The sequence below is a fragment of the Rhinopithecus bieti genome, unplaced genomic scaffold (assembly GCF_001698545.2).
Source record: "Rhinopithecus bieti isolate Rb0 unplaced genomic scaffold, ASM169854v2 scaffold_2314, whole genome shotgun sequence".
NCBI lineage: Eukaryota > Metazoa > Chordata > Mammalia > Primates > Cercopithecidae > Rhinopithecus > Rhinopithecus bieti.
The window spans coordinates 2,483,422-2,505,625 of NW_016803781.1; the positions used below are offsets into that span (position 1 = coordinate 2,483,422).

Below are 22,204 nucleotides of genomic sequence, written 5' to 3' on the forward strand. Positions count from 1 at the left end.
TATATATTTTATATATATATATATATAACTAACTTAAGGTTTATTACCAGGCTAAGTAGAAACCATGTAATGAACAACATTTTTGATTCCATAAGAGTATAAATACTCTTTCTTCATTTGCAACTTTTGAAATCAACCTATATGCAAAGCACAAAGATTGATTATGATCGCAGAATAGAAAGCAGTATCATCTTGATAACGTAAAAATAAAAATTAACATGAAAGAACATGAGACAGAAGAAGTCAATGAAAGACAGGAATGTCAAAATCCTCAACTTAGATACTGTTTATAGTTGGAAAAAGGCACGACTGAGTTAAGCACAGAATTTAAAGCTACAGAGGCAAGCAAAAGAGGAGCCCAAAATAGCGTTTCAACTTTTGAGAGGTGGAGGAAGGGAAGGCTACAGAGACGGTAATGAGTGAGCTAAATCTTCATCTATTATAGCAGGAATAGGTAATTTTGCAAATTGATAAATAAGGACATACTCATATATAAGTACATTATTTAGCTATGTAAAATGCTTATATGTATAATATGCACACTAAAAACACATACACATACGTATGATATACATATAGGTAATATACAGTTAAAAGTTATTTCTCATGCCAAGCAAGCCTGGGGGTAAAGGGATATAGGAGAAAGGTCTGTCTTAAGTCCCTCTCTATAAGATTTCCAGATATTACTGTTCAGAGTGTTTTGGGGCAGGAGAATAGTGAGCATGTGTTAGATCACAGTTACTCAGTTCTGCATGAGAGAAATATGTGAGAATCTGATCAGAATGTTAAACTGCCACAATCACAAATACAACCATCACTAAAAAACAAATGGACTACAAAATATCAGAATTCATTTCCGTCATCTACAAGGTCAATCTTTAAAAGTTAAAAACTGGGCTGGCCCCAGCGGCTCACGCCTATAATCCCAGCACTTTTAGAGGCCAAGGCAGGTGGATCACCTGAGGTCAGGAGTTTGAGACCAGCGTGGCCAACATGGCAAAACCCTGTCTCTACTAACAATACAAAAATTAGCCAGGCATGGTAGCACACACCAGTGGTCCTAGCTACTCAGGAGGCTGAGGCAGGAGAGTTGCTTGAACCCCAGGAGGTGGAGGTTGCAGTGAGCCGAGATCACGCCACTGCACTCCAGCCTGGGTGACAGGGCAAGACTCCACCTCAAAAATAAATAAAGTAAAAAAGTGAGTGACTTCTTCAACTTCTTAATTATAAAACACGTAGGACAATATACGTATATTTCCCATGTGATTTTTCTTCCCCCTTTCACATCAAAATGGAAGATTTTAATGACTAGGGATGACTTTTGATAGGCAGTATTTAAAATCACTCTTTTGCTCTTCTGGTAAAGATACCGAAAGGCAGGAACAATGGCCTACCCGCCTCCATGACAGCCCAGCCGCTTGCTAACGTCTCGCTGAAGCAAGCCCTCCAAAAGGGACTTCAGTTCAGGAGAGAAGGTGTCTGGAAGTTCCACATTCTGGGGAAAAGACGAGTAACACTTCAGAAATTCGTTCATGGAAACAGTATCCTAACACTCAACCAGACTTAAAGGCTATGACTGGGCTAACGATAATATTAAAAATTGCAGCCTCATTATGAATTAATATTTACTCTATAGACACATAAAAAGGTAACTAATCAGTTGCAAAATCAGTGAGTCTGGGGGCAGATCAGAAGATCCAGAAGGCATTCTCATTCGTTGGCATCTCAGTAATTTCTCCTTTTCTTTGATTTCTTTACTTCTGGTTCTCGATTTTCTTTAGCTTCCTCATATTGTTTGTTAGTAAATCCTGATTTTTGCCTTGGCATCTATTTCCATTAATTTTTCTCTTAGAAATTCTTTTAGAAATTGTATCTGCATTTATTTGTTTCAAGAAAGCAAATTTGTATTATGTTTATACATAATTTCATATTTCCTATAATATTTTATGTAATAGCATTTTTTATTATTGACGGAGCGAAGCATGACAATCACCACGCAGACAAGAATACAGTTTTGAATCCCTTACCACGGTGAGTGTCATTCGGTCAATTTCATGCTTGTCTTTGGTTTTATGTTGTCTGAAAGGGCTGTGACTGTAGAAATAAAGAATTGTTCTATTAAAATATGGCATCAGGTGAAATAGCACATATCACTGACTAATATTTGGGTAAAATATGATGTCCTATCACTATTCATTCAAAACTGGAGAAATGCAAAAGTCATAAACATTTATCATTTCCATGGAAGAATTGGCGAACAAACGTTAGGTCCCGAAATAGAAAGACTTATATCTTACTTGAACTGCCTGAATCTCACTTCAGTGCACTTGTGGCCCTAAAACGCGCTGTCCCAATGGAAATATCGTTAGAAAAGAATATACAACCAGCCAACAGGTAATCATGAGAATAAAAGTCATTTATGTAACATTTGTCATATGAGAGTTCGAGCTAAACAATAACTTTCATGTACATTTTTCAGGAAAATGGATATTGTTCCCTCAAACAGCCCAAGGAATAGCAGTTGAACCAAAACATGAAGGAGATGAAACGATTCACCCCTAGAAACCAGTCATTTTAAGTAATATATCCTTTTGATGAAAACAGAAACTAACCATGCACCAGCAGATTCTCCACAGCTCTGCATACTTCCTGCTTTCCCTGTGCAGAACCCCAGACTCCAGAGTCACAAAAGCTGGGTTCAAGTTGTCACCTGACTGTCTACTGACTGTCAGCCACATAGAAACCTTCAGTATCAATTCTTCATCTGTAAAGCGGGGATCAAGCCGCATACTTCCTTCACAGAAGTGGTGAAGGGAAAAAGTAAAGTGACATCTATGCAAGTAGCCAAGACAATGGCAGTACACAGTAGGTACCTAATACAGTAATCACTGAAATTAATAAAGATAACTCTTACTTTACGAAATGAATGTCTACTTGGTGAACTGTGTAAAACAGATTACTTTTACTCTTTCTCATGTTTTAAAATTTTGGAGAAGTTGGTTTTCAAAGGAAATCTTATCATTAAAAGACACTATTAAATATGCAAACTAGAATACCGTGGTTGATTTTTCATTTTGAAGATTAAAGGGACAGATATGATTGAGTTTTCTTATAGCAAGATGTGCCTGGTAAGTAGTAATCTTATAAATTTATTTATAAGGCATATATGACATAATCTGAGGCAGGCAGGGTATTATGTAAAATATTTTAATATTAACTCCATAAAATGGATTAGAATGTTGAACACATAAATCAGTGAGATTCTAAAAAAGAACGAAAATGCCACTTATCTTGCACTGCTACTTACTGCTACTGAGCTGGTCATCCTACTGAATTAATTAGGTTATACATTGAACTATCTTTTGAGATTATTACATTTCAGACCATTTATTGTCTGAAACACTTTAATTTTATTTTTGTACAAGAGAGGGCACTCTAGGCCTTTATTTCCTTCCATATCATGCAGTGAAATACAAACTAATTGCCATCTCTTAAAAGCATTATTTGGGGGGGAAAAAAAAGATCAAAACAAGGTAAATTAGCACCCAGCAAGCATTTAACTTTTAAAACAGATTTTGATTGGAAATAATCTTTTTTGCCTTATTTCCAAGGAAAAAATGTATAATCACCACATTTAAAACGCAGCTATAAAAGCAAACAATATCTGTTCTTTATAATTTTAAAACATACTTGTATCATTCTTTTATAGAAAATCCATGGAAATATTAAGGTGTTTACAGTTGCAGAGAAAAGGAATGAAAGTTTATCAAATCTACGAAAACCTTAGTCTCCCTGCTTGACACTTAGCTGTTTCCACCCCACGAAGTTCCTTAACGTATAAAAAGGGATTAAGGGAAGATCCCCTGGTGTTTTGACAAATCCCTCAGACCTGGCTCCTGCGTGCAAAGCCAGAGGACCCCACTCCTGCATCTGGTCCCCATGTCCTTGCGGCCTGCTGTGTTCTGACACAAGCACTCTGTGCTAAATTTAAAAAGTCTTTCATGAGACCACAGGGAGGCTTGTGAGGGGACTTGGAGTTAAAGTTAGTGGTGCCAAAACCATTTCCAGCACATGGGCCCCATTGCTACAAATTCCATTTATAAATATAGCAATTCCATGTCCGGCTCAAGGAGAAATTATCAGAAATGCTCTTCAGCTATTCAATTCTATGCTGCCATGTTCAGACAGTTTGGTCTTTCAAGTTGAAATCTTGATGCACATCTGTTTCCAATGTATTCTTGATTATTCTTTGTGAACAAAGCCAAAGACTTGGTTTCTATTTTGAAAAACGTTAAAGAAAACCTATGATAGTAATAATCTCCATTCTGAGTGAGGCACGTGGTGCGCACAGATCCTGTGTGATCGCAGCTGCTCCCTGATGCAGCCGCTTTAAATAGGAGACAGTAACAGGCCTGTCAACAGCTTACAAGGCACGGCCAAGCTCTTCCCATGCAACATGCAGGCTGCATCAGGGAATGCTGTGGGAAAAGAATTCACATGTCCTGTGGTCAAGCGTAGCTTTCGGAACTACAGACAGAATGGAACAGCTGCACGTTTCCCCTAAATGAGCTGGAAAATTGTTCAGGACGTTATAAATGATGGGGAAACACACCCCCCACAAAGTTAGCTCTACATCATTTTCATGGGGAAACAATCGGTTCAAAAAATTATGTGATTAAAAACTCTCACATCAAAAGTTAATTTTAAAATACTCAAAAGATGGCGTGTTATATTAAATGTACATTTCAAACCTAAGCCAGTAGCTGTCAAAATATTTATAAACTTTCCTTTTTCCCCCGCCTGGAACAAACTCAATAGCGCCAGCAGCACTCAGTTCGCCCTAGGCCACTGTCCAGGCTCTCTCCTCATGTCTGACAACTCCACAGGGAGACAATCAACAGTGACAAGTGTAAGATCGAGGCCACTGTCACATAATTGATTTTCTTAACAGACATCTTAAATCTAGGTGAAGATCATGATAGCAGCTACACAGATTTGCAACAAGGACGCATCTTCATATGCAGACACTCTTAAGTATCTGACAAAGTCATCTGAAATAGCAGTAGTGACCAGCACCCAAAGATGGGGCATATGAGTGGCTTAGTCAATCACTGTGAGTCCAGGGATGCAAAATGCCTTCTCAAGCCTTGACAACTTTCTCCCATCCAGACTCCTTCTCCAAGTGCCTTGCAGTATTCTTGTAGGGGATGAAGACAAAATAAAGTGTGCAGAAAAGTGTTTCCGCAGAAGCAAGGGGGCACATTGGTTGAAGCAAGGGGACATGTTGGTCAGAGCAACGAGGATTAAATCACAGAAAATAGAAAGACCAGCCAGGCGCGGTGGCTCACGCCTGTAATTCCAGCACTTTGTGAGGCCGACGGGGGCGGATCACGAGGTCAGGAGATTGAGACCATCCTGGCTAACACAGTGAAACCCCATCTCTACTAAAAATACAAAAAATTAGCCAGGCGAGGTGGCGGGCGCCTGTAGTCCCAGCTACTTGGGAGGCTGAGGCAGGAGAATGGCGTGAACCCGGGAGGCAGAGCTTGCAGTGAGCCGAGATCGCGCCACTGCACTCCAGCCTGGGCGACAGAGCGAAACTCTGTCTCAAAAAAATTAAAATAAAATAAAATAGAGAAAATAGAAAGACCCTTCCTTGGTGGCCACTGATTGAACCTCACTGCACAGCTGTGGGAGGAGGGAGGGACACTTGCTCTGGGGCAGTGGTCCTCACCCTCGGCACTGTTGACATTTAGGGCTAAATGATTCTTTGTCGGGGTGTTGCAGGGGCTGTCCTGTGCCTCATAGGATGTTGAGCAGCAGCCTTGGCCTCTACTTAGGGGATGCCAGTAACAGCCCCTCCCCAAGTTATGATGACCAAGAATGCCTCCAGCCATTGCCCAGTGTCCCCCAGGGTTGAGGACGGCGCTCCAGGAGAGTGTCAGGATGCAGAGGGGACTGTGCCCAAGCCTGTGCCTTGGAGACCCTGCCTAGTCAATCTCCTCCTCCACTCAGATGATTTCTTAGGCTCCATGCACCCGAGAAAAGACAGCTACCAGGGGCTCCCTTGTACACAGCATAGGAAAAATGCACAGGAGGCTGAGAGGCAGATTTCTGAGGTTCTCCCACATGCAACTTAGTGAGGAAGTAGAACAGGTGGCATTATCCCCTTGTTCACAGCTGAGGCACTGAAGGCTCCTGCACACAGTCCCACCTCCTGCCCGCCTCGCCACAGGGCTTTGCTCCTGAAAGGCCCTCCAGACACTTCAGTTTCACGTGAACCACCGAAAATTTACAGACACTGATTTTAGTAATGACATTGTTATTCTCCCAATCATCTGGAATCTAAATTGCACCATGTTTAACTCCTATCCTTCCATATCCAACCATCTACAAAAAAACAAAACAAAACAAAACAAAACAAAACACGCCCCATGAAAACACTGAAGCATTACGGATGCTAGCTCTGCTATACCGCCGTGTCATTTGCTCCTGTCAGGTTCCAGGCCTGCTGTGCAAGCTCATTGCCTTTTGCTCACATTCTGCCTGCACCCTGTCTCAGTCCCTCCACTGCTCTGGGCTGCTTCCAGAATAATCTTACTGAAAAGCCATCCAACTCTGCCACTGCTCCACTGAAAAGCTTTCAGCCTCGGGGCCTGGAGGATAAAGGTCAAACTTCCCAGCACTGCATCCGAGGTCCTCCCAGTGCTGACCCAACCATCTGAGCCTTCTCCCGCAGCACTTCCTCCCTCTTGAGAAGCATAGAAAGCTGATATTTCCCCTGCTTCCAGGCTTTGTATTGTCATCCTACCTATCTTCAAAATCTACTCCACAGACCATCTCCCACATGAGGTCAACCCAACACTTCCAGGTTAGAATTGCTTCTCCCATGTCTGTGCTCCCAGCACATCGCTACTGTCGAAGTCAGCACAGCTCGGCCAGCTCCTGATACGGTGTGTGTATCAATAGCTACTCTCCCGGACTGCCTATCCCTCAAGGATTTTGTGCGTCTCCCTTCCTGGCTGGTCGGCTTTCTTCCTTCCTTCTTTCCCTCCTTCTTTCCTTCTTTCCCTCCCTCCCTCCCTTTCCTCCTTCCTTCCCTTTTCTCCCTCTCTTCCCTCTTCTTCCTTCCTCTTTCCTTCCCTCCCTTTCTCCCTCCCTCTCTTCTTCTCTCCCTTCTTCCTTCCTTCCTCCCTCTCCTTCCTCCCTTTCACCTTCCTTCCTCCTTCCCTTTCACCTTCCCTCCTCCCTCCCTCTCCTTCCTTCCTCCCTTCCTCCCTCTCTCCTCCTTTTTTCCTTCCTTACCCCTTTCCTTCCCCCACAGCATCAAGCACAGTCTCTTGTATATTACAGGTACTCAATAAATGCTTATCACATTTAATTTCAATCACTTAAGTCAAAAATGTTTCCTGCTTTTTGGCTTCAGTGCTATATCCTATCTGTGAGTGACTTCTGAATAAACAATAGGAGGAATGGCATGAGATAATAAATCCTAGTGGGGGAGATTCATCTAATCCTATCTATCACACACTGGAAAGATTCCTTCCACTTCAGGATCAATCGATGGTCACCAGACAGTGACAAGGAGCCTGCTATCCATGAGGCAGAACCCTCCCTCCTTCATTGGGTAGCTCCAACGACTGGACATTCTTGTATCACACTGCAATCTTTTTTCTCCTCAAAATGCATCCCTCTGGAGTTACACAGTATGCATATGATCCCTTCAACAAGATGGCCTTCCGGCAGCTGGAGTCAACCATACGCTCCCCTAAGTTCTGCACTCAGTTCTTTCCGTCTTTCCACAGAAGCCATCATTTCTAGCTATTTTACCACTCTCCATTCATCTCATCCATCCATCCCATCCTCACAGCCATCCTCAGGATGTCTTCCTGTCTGTCAAGACTCTTTTCAGCAGGAGCCCCACTGAACATAATGCTTCCATCAAGGCCGGTGGAGGATTTCACAAAGGAATTGATATCTTCCAGTTCAGTACACCAAAGCTGAATTATAGCGAAATAAGACTGAATTCATCTTATTAGCCACAAACCACACTGTTGGAGCAGACAGAGTTATTGAACAAAACCCTCCAGTCTTGTAAAAAGTGAAGTAGTGTTACACCAAATCCTCTCCGCCTATATGCACAGACATTTTAACAGCTAGAGTCACAAAACAAAGAAGTACACAAAGTCCTAGATACAAGGCTTCTGCGATTGTCAGATTTTACTGCTGATTTTTGCATTCAACAGTTTAGCTGTTACACAGAGTTTTTTTTTTTTTTTTTTTTTTATCATCTCCAAATTCTGTAGGTAGGGGCTGTCTGTCTCCAACCACATCTCCAGCAGAGATCCAAAATAAAGACCTCCTGGGTGTCTTCATGCACTCCATATGCATAGAAGCAACTCCACTGGGGAGAACAGCATCTCATAGGGGAAATGGCTTTCTCTGGTTTGCTTAGATAAACTCTCTAATTAGGTCAGCTAGTCTGATGACATGAATTAAAGCCATCCAGGCTCCACAAATACAATAATTCAATTAAGGAATAACAGAACCCGACTTTCTAAGCAATAATACAATTTTAGATCACAAGTGAACGCAAAGCAGAGAACAACTGGATTATCAGAGTCTTGACAAAACAGAGGGTGCTCAGAACCTAGTTTTGGGGGAATGTGGAATTCAGCCTCTCTCCAGAACGTGCTAAATGTAATAAAATACAGTGGTGCTCACTGAGGCTCTCCGATGGAAAGGTGCAACGTTTAGCAAACTATCAGGACTGTGTTCATATGAAAATATTAAAAGGAAAACCATTAACTAGGAAATTTTAATGTAAAATGCTTTATGAGTCTGAATAAAAAATTTAATTGAAGCTTTCCATTAAAATTGGCTAAAAGTCTTAGAATTAATGGAAACATTAACATAATTGTTAAGTGTTTCATATGAGAACATATTTTGAAGAGTAATTTCCTCTCATAATCTTTTCTACTTTATTTCATCATCTTTGGTAGTTCAGAACAAGGGCCAAGTATACTACTAGCTTTAAAAGACAAATTAATTTCAGCATTTTCCCCAATAAATGCAAGCTTTTTAAAATGGGTTTACCCGCTAGGTGTGATGGCTTATGCCTTTAATCCCAGCACGTTGGGAGGCTGAGGTGGGAGGATGGCTTGAGGCCAGGAGTTCGAGACCAGCCTGGGCAACATGGCAACAAGACCTTATCTCTAAAAAAATTAAAAAATTAGCCAGGTGTGGTGGTGCGTGTCTGTAGTCCCAGCTACTCAGGAGACTGAGGTTGAGGTGGAAGGATTGCTTGAGCCTATGAGGTCGAGGCTACAGTAAGCCATGTTTGTGTCACTGCACTGCAGCCGGGCAATAGAGAAAGACCTTGTCTAAAAACAAAACAAAACAAAAACAAATAAAATAAAATAGGTTTACTTTGGGTTTTCATCCTTTTTTGGTAACTCTCAAAATTCTGTAAATGCTCAAGATGATGAGTACTTAATTTCTAGGGAAAAAATTATTCTACCTTTTTAAGTTATCTACATTTCAAAACAATACTTATTCCTACAATGTGGCTTATCACAGAAAAAAATTCAAAGCAGTCTAATTTTAGGTTTAAAAGATTCTGATTCCTACATGGTATAGAATAAAAATACGAAGCCATAAGCTTTTATCTAGCAGCTTATCGGGAAGCAGCTTTCACTCTTCTAAGACACAGTCTTCCAGATTAGCACGTGGCTTAAAGATCACTGTGTGATTTAAAATAACATTAGCATCTAGTCATTTCTACATACCCTCAGGTTTCATCCGAGCTCCTGCTGCCATGAGGACAGCAGTAGAAGGATGCGTTTCCACTCACCCTCTCAGAAGTTTGAAAAGCATGCAGCCCAGGGAGAACCAGTCGGCACTGCTGTCATAGGCCGTCCCCTTCTGCAGCACCTCGGGAGCCATGTACCCATGGGTGCCACTAGGGAGAAGGAAGGATACACAGTTATCAGAGCATGCACACTTCAGAAAACACTCACAGCACCCCAAGGTCCGGGTGTCATTCGTTAGACGGCAGCGACTGTAAACAAAGGAGAGGGGACAGTTGTGCTTCACTGCAAACGCGATGCACTGAACATCCAATGGGAAAACAACCTTTTCTGCCTTCACTCATATATGAATTAACATAAACAAGCATATGAAATAAATATGTAAAATGCAAGTTCGGGCTCTCATCAGTCCTTCTCTACTCCAGCTATGAAGAGCAAAGGTTCTCCTGCCATTTCAGGAGCTCTTGTGTGGAGGTGCGTGGGGTCGGGGGAGGCAGGGAAAGGGCAGAGAGAACGGACAATGAACAGGCGACCACACAGAGGTGCTGTGGACCTTGAAGGCATGGAGACATCCACCTCTGTGTGGTGCTGCCAGTTGTGCTGAGGACCTGAGCTCGCAGGGGCATCGGCTTGGTCATGGTCAGTAACAGACCTTAGGGGGATGGGGAAGAAGGAGGAACATGAGCCCAGTTGTACATAAGATGGCGAAATCACGTGTCAGGTTTCAAAACTGCAGAAGGTCAAAGGACTCAGCACTAAGCAAATGTGAAGATGATTTTCAGGAAGTTGAGAAAAATCACTTGAGAGGACAACCATTTTATATATAATCTGCACCATCTGCAACTCGAAAGCCCTTCCCGCTCTAGCCCTCTCCACCCCTCCTTGAAGGGCTGAGCTTGCCCGGCTGCTGCAGGAAGCACGCGAGGCAGCTGGTGGGGAGCTTTCCAAGATGCAGCCTGAAAGGGCTCTGGCAAAAGGTTGTATGCCCTACAACCTCTTCATCCACGATTAATTTTCTTCATCAGTAAAATGGGTAATCAGATGACATCTCTACCTTGCAGCTTGCTGTGAGCACTGCACATACATCATGGGCTCACATACAGCAGCAACTGGATTCATGTTGGGGATTTGCATCTCCGTGCTTATCGTAGTGTGAGAATTTTTAGGCCCTGTGTGGTGGCTCATGCCTCTAATCCCAGTACTTTGGGAGGCCAAGGCAGATGGATCACCTGAGGTCGGGAGTTTGAGACCAGCCTGACCAACATGGAGAAACCCTGTCTCTACTAAAATACAAAATTAGCCAGGCATGGTGGCGCATGCCTGTAATCCCAGTTACTCGGGAGGTTGAGGCAGGAGAATCACTTGAACTTGGGAGGCAGAGGTTGTGGTGAGCCGAGATCGTGCCATTGCAATCTAGCCTGGGTGACAAGAGTGAAACTCAATCATCAAAAAAAAAAAAAAAAAAAAAAAAGGGTCCGGGCGCGGTGGCTCAAGCCTGCTAATCCCAGCCCACTTTGGGAGGCCGCAGACGGGCGGATCACGGGACGCGTCAGGAGATCGCAGACCACTCCTGGCATAACATGGTTGAAACCCGTCTGCTACTTAAAATTAATACAAAAAATTAGCGGCGTGAGTGGCGGGCCTGTAGTCCCGCCGTACTCGGGAGGCCTGGAGGCGAGAGAATGCGCTAAACCCGGGAGGCGGAGCCTTGCAGTGAGCTGAGATCGGCCACTGCATCTCCAGCCCTGGGCGGACAGGAGCAAGACTCCGTCTCAAAAAAAAAAAAAAAAAAAAAAATTTTAATTTGCTTATGCTTAGCAACAGTGAGAATCTACTCAGAATAAATGATCCTGGATCACTAATGAGCCTGGCTCATCACTGGGTCCAGTACTCTCTGTCTAAGAGGTGTATTTGAGAGTTTTATCAAATAGTGAAGATGGGCGTTGGTCCATCAGGGCAAATCCAGCATTCTGGAAAGCTCAATCAGCCCGAACCTAAAGTCTGACGGTGTAAGGCCATCAGACCACACCGTGAGAGCAGGAGATTTCTATGAGGGGCACCCAAGCCATTTTCCGGGAAGGTTTAATTTCAGGGTTGCCTGGAAAGTCCTTTCCGGTGACCTTGTAATTTGTACTTTATTAGGATCAAGTCACAGTTCTGGAATGGAAAGATATCTACAATAGATATCTACAGGATAAATAAGAAATGAATGCAGACCAGTCCCCCATGCTTATACCAGATACAACGAAAACTCAACCTTGGACTGCCTGCCGCTGAGGTTTTCTGATTCTGCCTATAGGCCAGCTGCTAATGCTTCCTGACGCATTCCACTAAAGATCTGTACTACTATTAATACTGAACGAACACTTGGACGTTTTAAGACACTGTGACATGAGACACAGCTTTGTGTTCTTAGATAAAATAAGCTAGTACTCAAATTAGTCACTGACAATCTGCTCAGCTCCAGAAGTTCTCCTGTGATTTTTCATGGCTACTTCACAGTTAACTTCTAGTTTACAATAATTTGCGATTCTTTCGTTAAATGGACTAAGTCTAAGCTCAAATCAAAAACCTCAACTACAATACTACTTTGGAGATGGGCCGGCCGCGAGATGAAGTCTAAGAATCACATCTACAGCTTTGAAAATATCTGATAAACCAAGTTCAGGGTGAAATTGTGGCTTAAAATCTTCAGTCTTGTACTAAATAGATCATGCCAAAGCCTCAGGGAGTTCATCCACACAGTGTACAGGCTTTGGAATCAGACAGAACTGGATTATAATTCCAGCCCCATGGCATACCAGCCAGGTGACCTGGTTCAAGTTACTTAATTTCTCTGAACCTCAAGTTCCATACCACAAAAATTGGATAGTGACACCTATAATTTATGGGGTTTCCACGAGGATGACACATGCACGACTGGGACAGCTGGATATTCAGACAGAGTGAATGCTGCTGGTACCGCCACCACTCCATATGCTGGTCACTTAGGGGGCAGTTCTCAGGGCTGCTCCTTCCAGGAGGTCAGGGGTCAGCTCTGTCTTACAGTGGCGTCGCCAGCAGCTGGCACGCAGCAAATGTTAAAGACTCGCTGAATTATTTAGTTAACTTAATCCTCACAACTATCACAGGAGATAAATATCATTGTCCTCTCCTCCTCACAGAAGGGAAAAATGAGGCTTACACAACCAGGAAGAGGAACCCAAACCCAGATCTGTTGGCTCCAGAGTCTTTTTTCCTAGCCACAAAATGCCTCCTGTACTTAAAAGTACAGGATTTTGACAGGGCGTGGTGGCTCACACCTGTAATTCCAGCACTTTGGGAGGCCAAAGTGGGAGGGTTGCTTGAGTCTGGGAGCTGGAGACCAGATTGGGTAATACAGGGAGACCCCGTCTTTATAAAATATATATTTTTTTACATTAGCTGAATGTAGGGGCACATGACTGTGGTCCCAGCTACCTGGGAGGCTGAGGTGGGAGGATCACTTGGGCCTGGGATGGGGAGGCTGCAGTGAGCCCTGATCACGCCACTGTACTCCAGTCTTGGAAACAGAGCAAGACCCTGTCTCAAAAAAATAAAAAATATAAAATTGTATTGTATGTTTACCTTTTTAAAGTAGTGGCCTCCTGATCATTATTTAAACATGGAAACCAACCTTCTCAGTCCTACCTCTTTACAGATGCTTTTCAAACACTGTGCTTTCCAGAGCAGGCAAAAGAAGAGCCCACCAGTCACAGCTGACATGTGAATTATAGCAAAAAGTGCACTAGGTCCTGCTAGGAAATAACCCCATATCTGAAAGTTAATTCCTCTGGAAGAGTATTTCTTATGAGTTCTTGGATTCATATTTAGTTATGACTATACTAACTAAAAAAATTAGCATACCAAATAGCTGTGGCATTAAAAATTCAAATGACTCTCTTAAAAGAATCTGATGAACTCCCTGAGAGAAGCTTATACGACCACAGGTTCTGGCCCTAATAATTGTAAAGTGCTAGCAAAATGCTAATGCTTTTATCACCATATCCCAGATTCCGTAGAAAAAGAGAAATATGTTTACAGAAACAGTGCTATTCACTATTAACATTTGATCAGAGCTTTAAAAGGCAATTCTGATTTCATGCAGTCCTTCATAAAGTATTGCAGTTCAGAACCACTTGTAGTTACACAAAGAGAAGGATCTGTGGTTTATTGTCTGCACAGATGCATGAAATGAGACCACTGGGAGTTTTTTTCAAGACCATTCAACACAGAGATGAATGTTAGCTTAAGATGTAATTTTAAAAGATTCAGTGCTAAGGAGGAGACACTTAAAAAGACAAAATAAAGCAAAAGTTGTCTGCTTTTCCACAAACTGTACATGTGTTCATACTTTCCACCCAGATCATCGCCTACCAAAGAAATAGAAATGAAAACCAGTGCATGTTCCATGGTGTTTCTGCAGAGCTGAAACTGTACTAGTCCTGCTGTCTTTTTAACAACTCTGAGTACAGAGAGAAGTCCTCGGTTCAGGGCCAATTTGCACTGATCAAGCAGGGCCACACCCAGAAGCAGTCTGGTGTCCCCGAAGTGTCAGGTGCTGGCTGAGGGCTGTGGCCTCAAGAGTTCCCTCTGGGTGATCACGTAGAGGACCTGGTGCAAGACCCAAGTCTAACAATATGACCTGCAGTGAAAGCCTAAACTGCAAGCAGATGATCTGTTTCTTTAATTAAAAGAGAGAGAAATATTTCTAATTTCTCTTTAGGGAAAAAAAGGAAGAAAAGCCTTTTTGAAAAAGAAGGAAAAGTAGATGAAGACAGAAACTTGGCTCCGAGGACCTCCCTTGACCACATCTACGCAGCTGCCTCGGTGCCTTTCTAGGCACAGTCTCTTTCACTTATCCTTAGGACAACTTTGAGGGGTTTATTACTACCATTACTAACAGACTAAGTAACTGACTGACTTTTAGGGTCACACAGGCAGCATGGATTCTGGTTTCTTGCTGAGGTCCTGATTGTTTCTTAGAGGCCAAGAGGCCACCCTGGTCCCTGAGCAGGTTCAACTCCACTGTTGGTTAATTCCTGCTCTCCGCAGACAGTGAGGAAGGCACCCCGTTCTTATCTCCTTTCCCACAACCTGTGATGTTGGATCTTCCTGACATACTGAAAATCACCACTGGCAAGAGAAATTATATTTCTCTTGGGTGACAAATGGCCATGCCTTTGAAGGGGCATGAGAGAAATGATGGTGAACCGAAGTTGACGCATTACTTACACGCTCGCATGAGGCTTCTTTTTGGAAAAATCGCAGGCAAGACCAAGATCTGAGATCCTTGCGTGTCCGTGTTCATCCAAGAGGATATTTGCTGGCTAAACAGAAAGAGAATGATCTTTAAGAGTGGCCCAAATGCCACGGAGGCTTTGAGAACTTTGAGTGCAGACACTTGATATCTTACTATTTTATCATAGCTTGTTCCTAAACACAAATTACAGCTTTATCCCATCACATCGAAGTACGGCATGATACTGAGAATAATATTTTTCATTTTAACTTCAGCAGAAAAGTGGTAACGATAGAGGCGGAGGATTCTACTCATTAGAAAATGAAACATGGGGCAGGTAACACAGGAATGTCGGGACCACAGTTCATCAGCACTAAAAGCATTTCCTTTTCCCGTACCAAGGACCGCTGCGCAGAAAGAAGAGCGCGCCTCTCAAGGGTGGGAGGTGAGTCCACCAGCTTCCGGGCTTCTGAGAACCACAAGGATTTCTAAGAGTAAAGCCATGAAGCACAGGACAGAGAGGAAGCTTCCAAGAATGTATCAACACTGACCTAAGCAATCAAAATATTCCATAGTGCCACACTAATCCCAATAAATGTCATTTCTGCTTATTAGTACATCATTAACGTAGGGCCCTACCAAATGACCACATATAATTGTGACCACAACTCTGATAAAATGTATCCATGAAGATTAGATTTAGTCATCATAATCATGAACAACAAATCTAGTCTCTCTGATATACACTGAATTATAGGCATCTTAATATTTTTCTGCTGGCGATCAACTACTGTTTTGCTTGAAATAAAAATAAATGGGATGCTATTATGAAACTGAAGCATGAATAATCATGAGTGACTAGAATTAAGTTTGAATAGAAATTAAATAATACCACTGCCTTCCAAATAGCTTAGAAAATAAAAATAAAGCATAAAGATGATTAGAAACCAGTTATTGATTTAAATTAGAATGTATTACAATAGCGCTTCATGGGCCTTCAGCATGTGTTTTGTTCTTCTGCAAAGCTCGCATAAGGAAATAAAATGTCAAGGGCCAACTATTGTCTAGTTATTTCTAATTCAATAAAATACATTTTCTTCTTTATGCTTATAGGAAAACTAAGGGAGTAATAATAATTCTGTAACCTTACAGAAAGGTTTAAAATTCACAAAGTATTTTGTAAAAAAAAAAAAATAACATTCTTGGAAATAAAATACAATTTTTATAATATCTTAGAAAGTAATCTTCAAAAGCCAGTCACGGCATCTCAGCTCCCTAGAGGAAGGAACATAATCTGTACATTTCAGTTGGCCACTGTGGGTTCATTCAAGAAGGCATCTGAAATGAGAGGCAAACACATTCTCCTGGAATCCTCTCGCCTATTGGGAAATTGTCGGTCCCATCATTTTTCTTATTACTGTTTACGCATTTCTATGTTTGCGCAATCATTAATTTGTCAAGGTTCCTTTCTCTCCATGCCTGCCTGCAGGCTGTTGGCCATACAACTAGGTGAGTGTCACCACGGACGTCCTGAGCCAGCTTCTATCTCCCTCCCACGTGTAAAACCCAGGACCAAGCACCACGTTCTGGAATGGAAAAACTCAGAATACTCCTATATCATTGCTTTCAAGGCGAGTGAGCTCTTACAGAGGATAAGAACAGAAACCCGGGCACAGTAGTTGGAGGTTACACAGTTCAATGATCTAAAACTCTATCAGTGATTTTTAAGACAATCTCAAAACAATGTAAAGCTCCGAGGGTGGCCTTTGGGAGAAATTCCGCAGGCTGGTCGGCAATCCACTATTCACTGATAGACCCTGCCTCGGAGGAGTGATGACTCAGCCATTCTATGTCTTAGCTCACCAGCTTCTAAGCCCCCTAAAATATATGTTCTTTGCTTATTCATCATTGTACATGTCCACCTTTACAGAGCCACGACCAAATCAGTTGCTTAGTGAACATTAACTGAATTATAATTAATTATGAAATGTGTGACACCAAAAGGGCTCCTAAACTGCTTTTCTTTTTTTTTTTTTTTGAGATGGAGTCTCCTTCTGTCGCCCAGGCTGGAGTGCAGTGACACAATCTCGGCTCATTGCAAGCTCCACCTCCCAGGTTCATGCAATTCTCCTGCCTCAGCCTCCCGAGTAGCTGGGACTACAGGTGCCTGCCACCACGCCCGGCTAGTTTTTTGTATTCTGAGCAGAGACGGGGTTTCACCGTGTTAGCCAGGATGGTCTCGATCTCCTGACCTTATGATCCACCCTCCTCGGCCTCCCAAAGTGCTGGGATTACAGGCATGAGCCACCATGCCTGGCCTAAACTGCTTTTCATTAACTGATCAACTAAAATGTTTGGCTTAGTATATGTGCTGCAGCAGGCACTGTAGTAGGCATCAGGGTTATAATAATGACAGGCACAGACATGTGCTCCGTCCCTGCAGAGTCTGGTCTAGAGGAGATAAAATGTCATACAGCTAATGACTTTATCAGGGCTGAGACGAGGGCTATGAGGAAAATGACAGGACTCTGTGAAATAGAAGGGGACTTCTAGAGGACCATTCACACAATACCTACTATGCAGAATGAGTCTGTTAACCATCCTCACCTTCAAATCTCTGTAGACAACAAACCGATTGTGCATGTGTTCCAGACCCAGAATGATTTCAGTGGCATAAAACCGCATCTCCTTCTCAGAGAACACACCGTGTTGTGAAAGGTGATAGTGCAAATCGCCTCCTGGAATCAGATTCAGAATTTAATTCAAAGCATGTTAATTTAAAGGACACGAAAATCATGCTCATCCTAAATAATCAGGACTCAGCAGAAAAAGGGAAACTATGCTTCTGCTTTGTCTATATACCTATCTTTCATTCCTGTAGTTTAGCAACAATTTAAATGTTATAGAGAAAACTTAAACATTGAGAAGATTTAAATGCAATGACAGGAGGGACAAGACAGCAAAACCAAGCCACCATTCTCAGGCTGGCAGCTCAGCTCCTAGTTCCGCCATCACAAGATGGGACCAGCTAACCTGCTTTGATTACTTAAATCCTAGTAAATGAATCAACCCATGGAGTGATCCAACAGACACAGCTTAACAAATGGCTCTATGGATAGACAAAAAAAAAAAAAAAAAAATAGGCTGGGCACAGTGGCTCATGTCTGTAATCCCAGCACTTTGGGAGGCTGAGGTGGGTGGATCACTTGAGGTCAGGAGTTCGAGACCAGCCTGGTCAACATGGTGAAATCGTCTCTACTAAAAATACAAAAATTAGCCAGGCGTGGTGGCACACACCTGTAATCCCTGCTACTCGGGAGGCTGAGGCAGGAGAATCACTTGAACCTGAAAGGCAGAGATTGCAGTGAGCTGAGATCGTGCCACTGCACTCCAGCCTGGGTGACAGAGACTCCATCTCAAAACAACAACAACAACAACAACAACAACAACAAACTGATCATATAGACAAATATTTGACAAAGCAAATACAGTAAAATTTTAACTGATAAAAAATCCAGGTGGTGGGTATCCCCAGGAAAATTCTTTCAATGTTGCTATCTGCTTGAAATTTTTTATAACAAAATGCTGGAGAGAGGAAATAATCAGATGGCCTCAAATTACAGAGACAGAGAATGCCATCAACAGGGTAAGGGAATGATTTTATATAACACAAGGGAAAAGCTTCTATTGATTTATAAAAATGAGTGTGTGTGTCCAACTTTATTGCCCTTGCTTTCACAAGCATATTTCTCTCTCCATACACATATTCCCGTAAAACCACTACCACATCAAGATGGAAAAGATGCCCAGCATCCCAAAAGCTCCCCTACCACTATGCCCTTTCAGTCAAGACCTTACCCCCCAGTCCCACTCACACAAAGGTCACTCTTCAGCCCTCTCTCCCCATCCATTAGTTTTGCCTGTTTTGGCAGTCACATAAGCAGGGTCACCTAGGGTAGATGCTGCTGGGTTTGGCTTCTTTTGCTCGTTATTATACTGTGAAATTCCTTCATGCTTTGTGGTAGATCTGGTTTTAAATCAAACACTTGGAACATAATAAAACTTCAAGTGAACTTAAAATAAAAAAAACTAGGCATGTGAGTTGTGAATTGTATGCTTTATTTCAGTTCGTTACTAAAAATACTTTAGATATATACCATGACACTTTCTAGTACCAGAAAGCTCCTTTTCTAGCCGAACGTTTTCCAGCATTTTCAAAACCATCATCCACAGTTTAAAAGATCAATGTACAGTAGTGCAGATTTAGAAGATGCAGAAGATTGGGCTAAAATCTGTATTTGGCCCAAAGTCAGTCCTTCAAAGTTGGTTTTTAAATACATTTCTATCTTTGGCTTATATTCTTATGAGGTATTTCATTCCTAAAAGTTGAGGGCCAGGAAATAAGCTAATTAAAGATCTAGGCCAGCTGCATTCCAGAAAATCAAGTTTCACTGTAAGTATTTTATGAGAATCTTTTCTAGAATATCCAACTTCTTGGGAAGAGACTGGGAGGCCGAGAAGGACGTTGCAGTCAACATTTAAAAACGAATTTTCAGTGAAGATTAAAGGGTAAAACGTTTCCTCAAACTTCAGGGGGAACCTAATTACCTGAAAGACCCACATTGCTAATCTGCCTAGATTAATGCATGCTAAGATTTAACATCATGGCAAAGTCTTTCAAGGCAGTCAGACTTTCCAAGTTTTGCTTACCGTTCATCAGATCCAGGATGAAACAGAGTTTATCTGGGGTATGGAAGGCATAGGTCATACATACAATGAAAGGACAGTCCTAGAGTGAAAACATAAAAGTTTATAAGAAGAGAAAAGCTGCCCAGAAAGTGCCAACACCATGCTACATATTTTTAAAATTTCTTTATTTTTTAATTGACATGTTGCAATTGTACATATTTATGGTGTACAGTTTGATGTTTTGACACATATCTATATTGTATAACGATTGAATCAGGGTCGTTAGTGTATCCATCACTTCACACATTTATCATTTATTTGTGGTGAGAACCTTCAAAAGCCTCTCTTCTCACCATTTTGTAATATACAATACATGCCATGGGTTTTTATCCAAGCTGCTACCCCATGCACTGAGCACCGACACCTACATGGTAATTTTTAAAGTCACAGTAAAATAGAGCTGGTTACATAATAAAATGCATAGAGATACATTAATAATTGGAGCAGATGACCTTGAAGGCCCTTTCTCGCTTGGATTCAATCACGTCTCTATCCTAATTATATCCTCTTCAAAACTCTAGATACAGAAACATATCACTATCTTGCCAGGCTTTTTGCTGGTCAACATTTTGGTTCTGGCTATTCAAATATCCATTTCAATCTCTGCTTCTGAAGTTGATGGAATCATAGCACAGGTCGGGGAGGGAGGAATGTTATTTGTGGTGTTGTTTTGAAACACTGAAAACAAAAATGGAATTAAATTAGCTTTTGAAAGTGGAAAACTATTATCATGACCAAGAATTGAATAACTCAATTGTAAAGATTTCAGTGTTCCCATAATTAATCTATAGATGCCATGTAATCTTACTTGAAATGAAAATTGACAAGGTGGATTCTAAAATATATGTAAATGTAAACAGACAAGAAAAATTTCAATATTCTTGAATATAAACAAAGCTGGAAAACGTACAGGACCAGATATCAAGACTTATTAGAAAGCAACAGCAATTCAGACAGTGTGGTATTAGCCCAAGGACAGACAAATCAAGTGACCATTTATGTGTAGGTCTATTATGGATTACTTTTTCCATTTCATTGTTATTAAGGTGACACAACAGGGCCTGGGGAAAGGATGGCCTATTCAATCAGTGATGCTGAAGCAACTGAATATCTGTACAATAAAATATGAACCTTGACCCCTGCCTCACACCATACACTAAAGTCATTTCCAGCTGATGTAGATGTAAGTGTAAAAGACAAAACAATAAAGCTTCCAGAAGAAAACAAATGAGAATATCTTCATGATCTTAGGGTAAGTAAAGATTTCTTAGGCCACAAAAGGCAGTAACAATAAAAATGTTAATTAGACTAAAATAAAATTAAGAACTTCTATTCAGAGGATACCATTAAGACAGTAAAAAGACAAGTCACAGGATGGGAGAAGATATATGAAACCCATAAATACACAAAGGACTCATATCTAGAAGATATAAATAACTTTAAAAAATCAACTTAAAAAAGTCATTCAACCCCCAGAAAAATGGCCAAAAAATAGGCATTTCACAGAAGAGGATACCACATAGCCCCCAAACTAATGAACAGATGCTCAACCTCAATGTCTCCAAGGTAATGCAAATTAAAACTACAACATGCTGTCACTAAACCCACGAGAACAGCTAAAAAGATAAACACTGATGATACTGAGTGTTGGGAAGCTATAGAGCAAATGGAACTTCCATATATGGCTGCTGGAAGTGTACAATGAATGGTGCAACCACTTTAGCAACCCATTTGGTGGTAGCTACCAAGGCTGAGTGTCACTTGCAAACTTTCTGACTCAGTGATTTCACTCCCAGGTAGACATCTAATAGCAGTCTGTGCTAATGTGCACCAAGATGATACCTGCACAAGAATATTCAAAACAGTATCATTCAAAATAGCACAAGTCAGGAAATAACCCCAATGTCTACCAATAGTAGAATGGATAGTATGGTATATTTATTCACTAGAATGCTATATAGAACACAGATCAGCAAATGTTTTCTGCAAAGGGCTAAAAAGCAAGTATTTTAGGCCTTGCAGGCTGCATACAATCCCTGTCATCTATTATTCTTTGCTTATTTTCTTTACAATCTTTTAAAAATGTAAAAACCATTCTTAGGTCATGGGCTGTACAAAATAAGGCCAACAAGCTAGACTTGGCCTGAGCCACACCTGGCTTTCTGACCTCTCTACACAGCTACTGCCATGGGCAACACCACAGATGAATCTCATAAGCAACATGGAGTGAGACAAGCCAGACACAAAAGAGCACATCTATAAAGTTCAAACACAATTTGCAAAGCTAAATTATGCTGTTAGAAATCTGGATAGTGTTAAGTTGGGCGCGGGGTTAGTGACTGAGAGAGGCACAAAGAGATTTCTAGAATACTGGTAACTCTCCGTC

The 22,204-nt window shown here is 41.6% G+C and overlaps 1 protein-coding gene across 1 annotated transcript in view; it reads right to left on the reverse strand.

Moving 5' to 3' along the window:
* The window catches only part of GRK3 (G protein-coupled receptor kinase 3), a 164,743-nt gene that overhangs the window by 19,640 nt on the left and 122,899 nt on the right, over window positions 1-22,204 (reverse strand). The window contains 6 exon segments of the mRNA XM_017853173.1: window positions 1,395-1,495; window positions 2,028-2,094; window positions 9,854-9,961; window positions 15,063-15,157; window positions 17,677-17,807; window positions 19,780-19,858. Coding sequence (XP_017708662.1) covers window positions 1,395-1,495; window positions 2,028-2,094; window positions 9,854-9,961; window positions 15,063-15,157; window positions 17,677-17,807; window positions 19,780-19,858 — 581 coding nt within the window.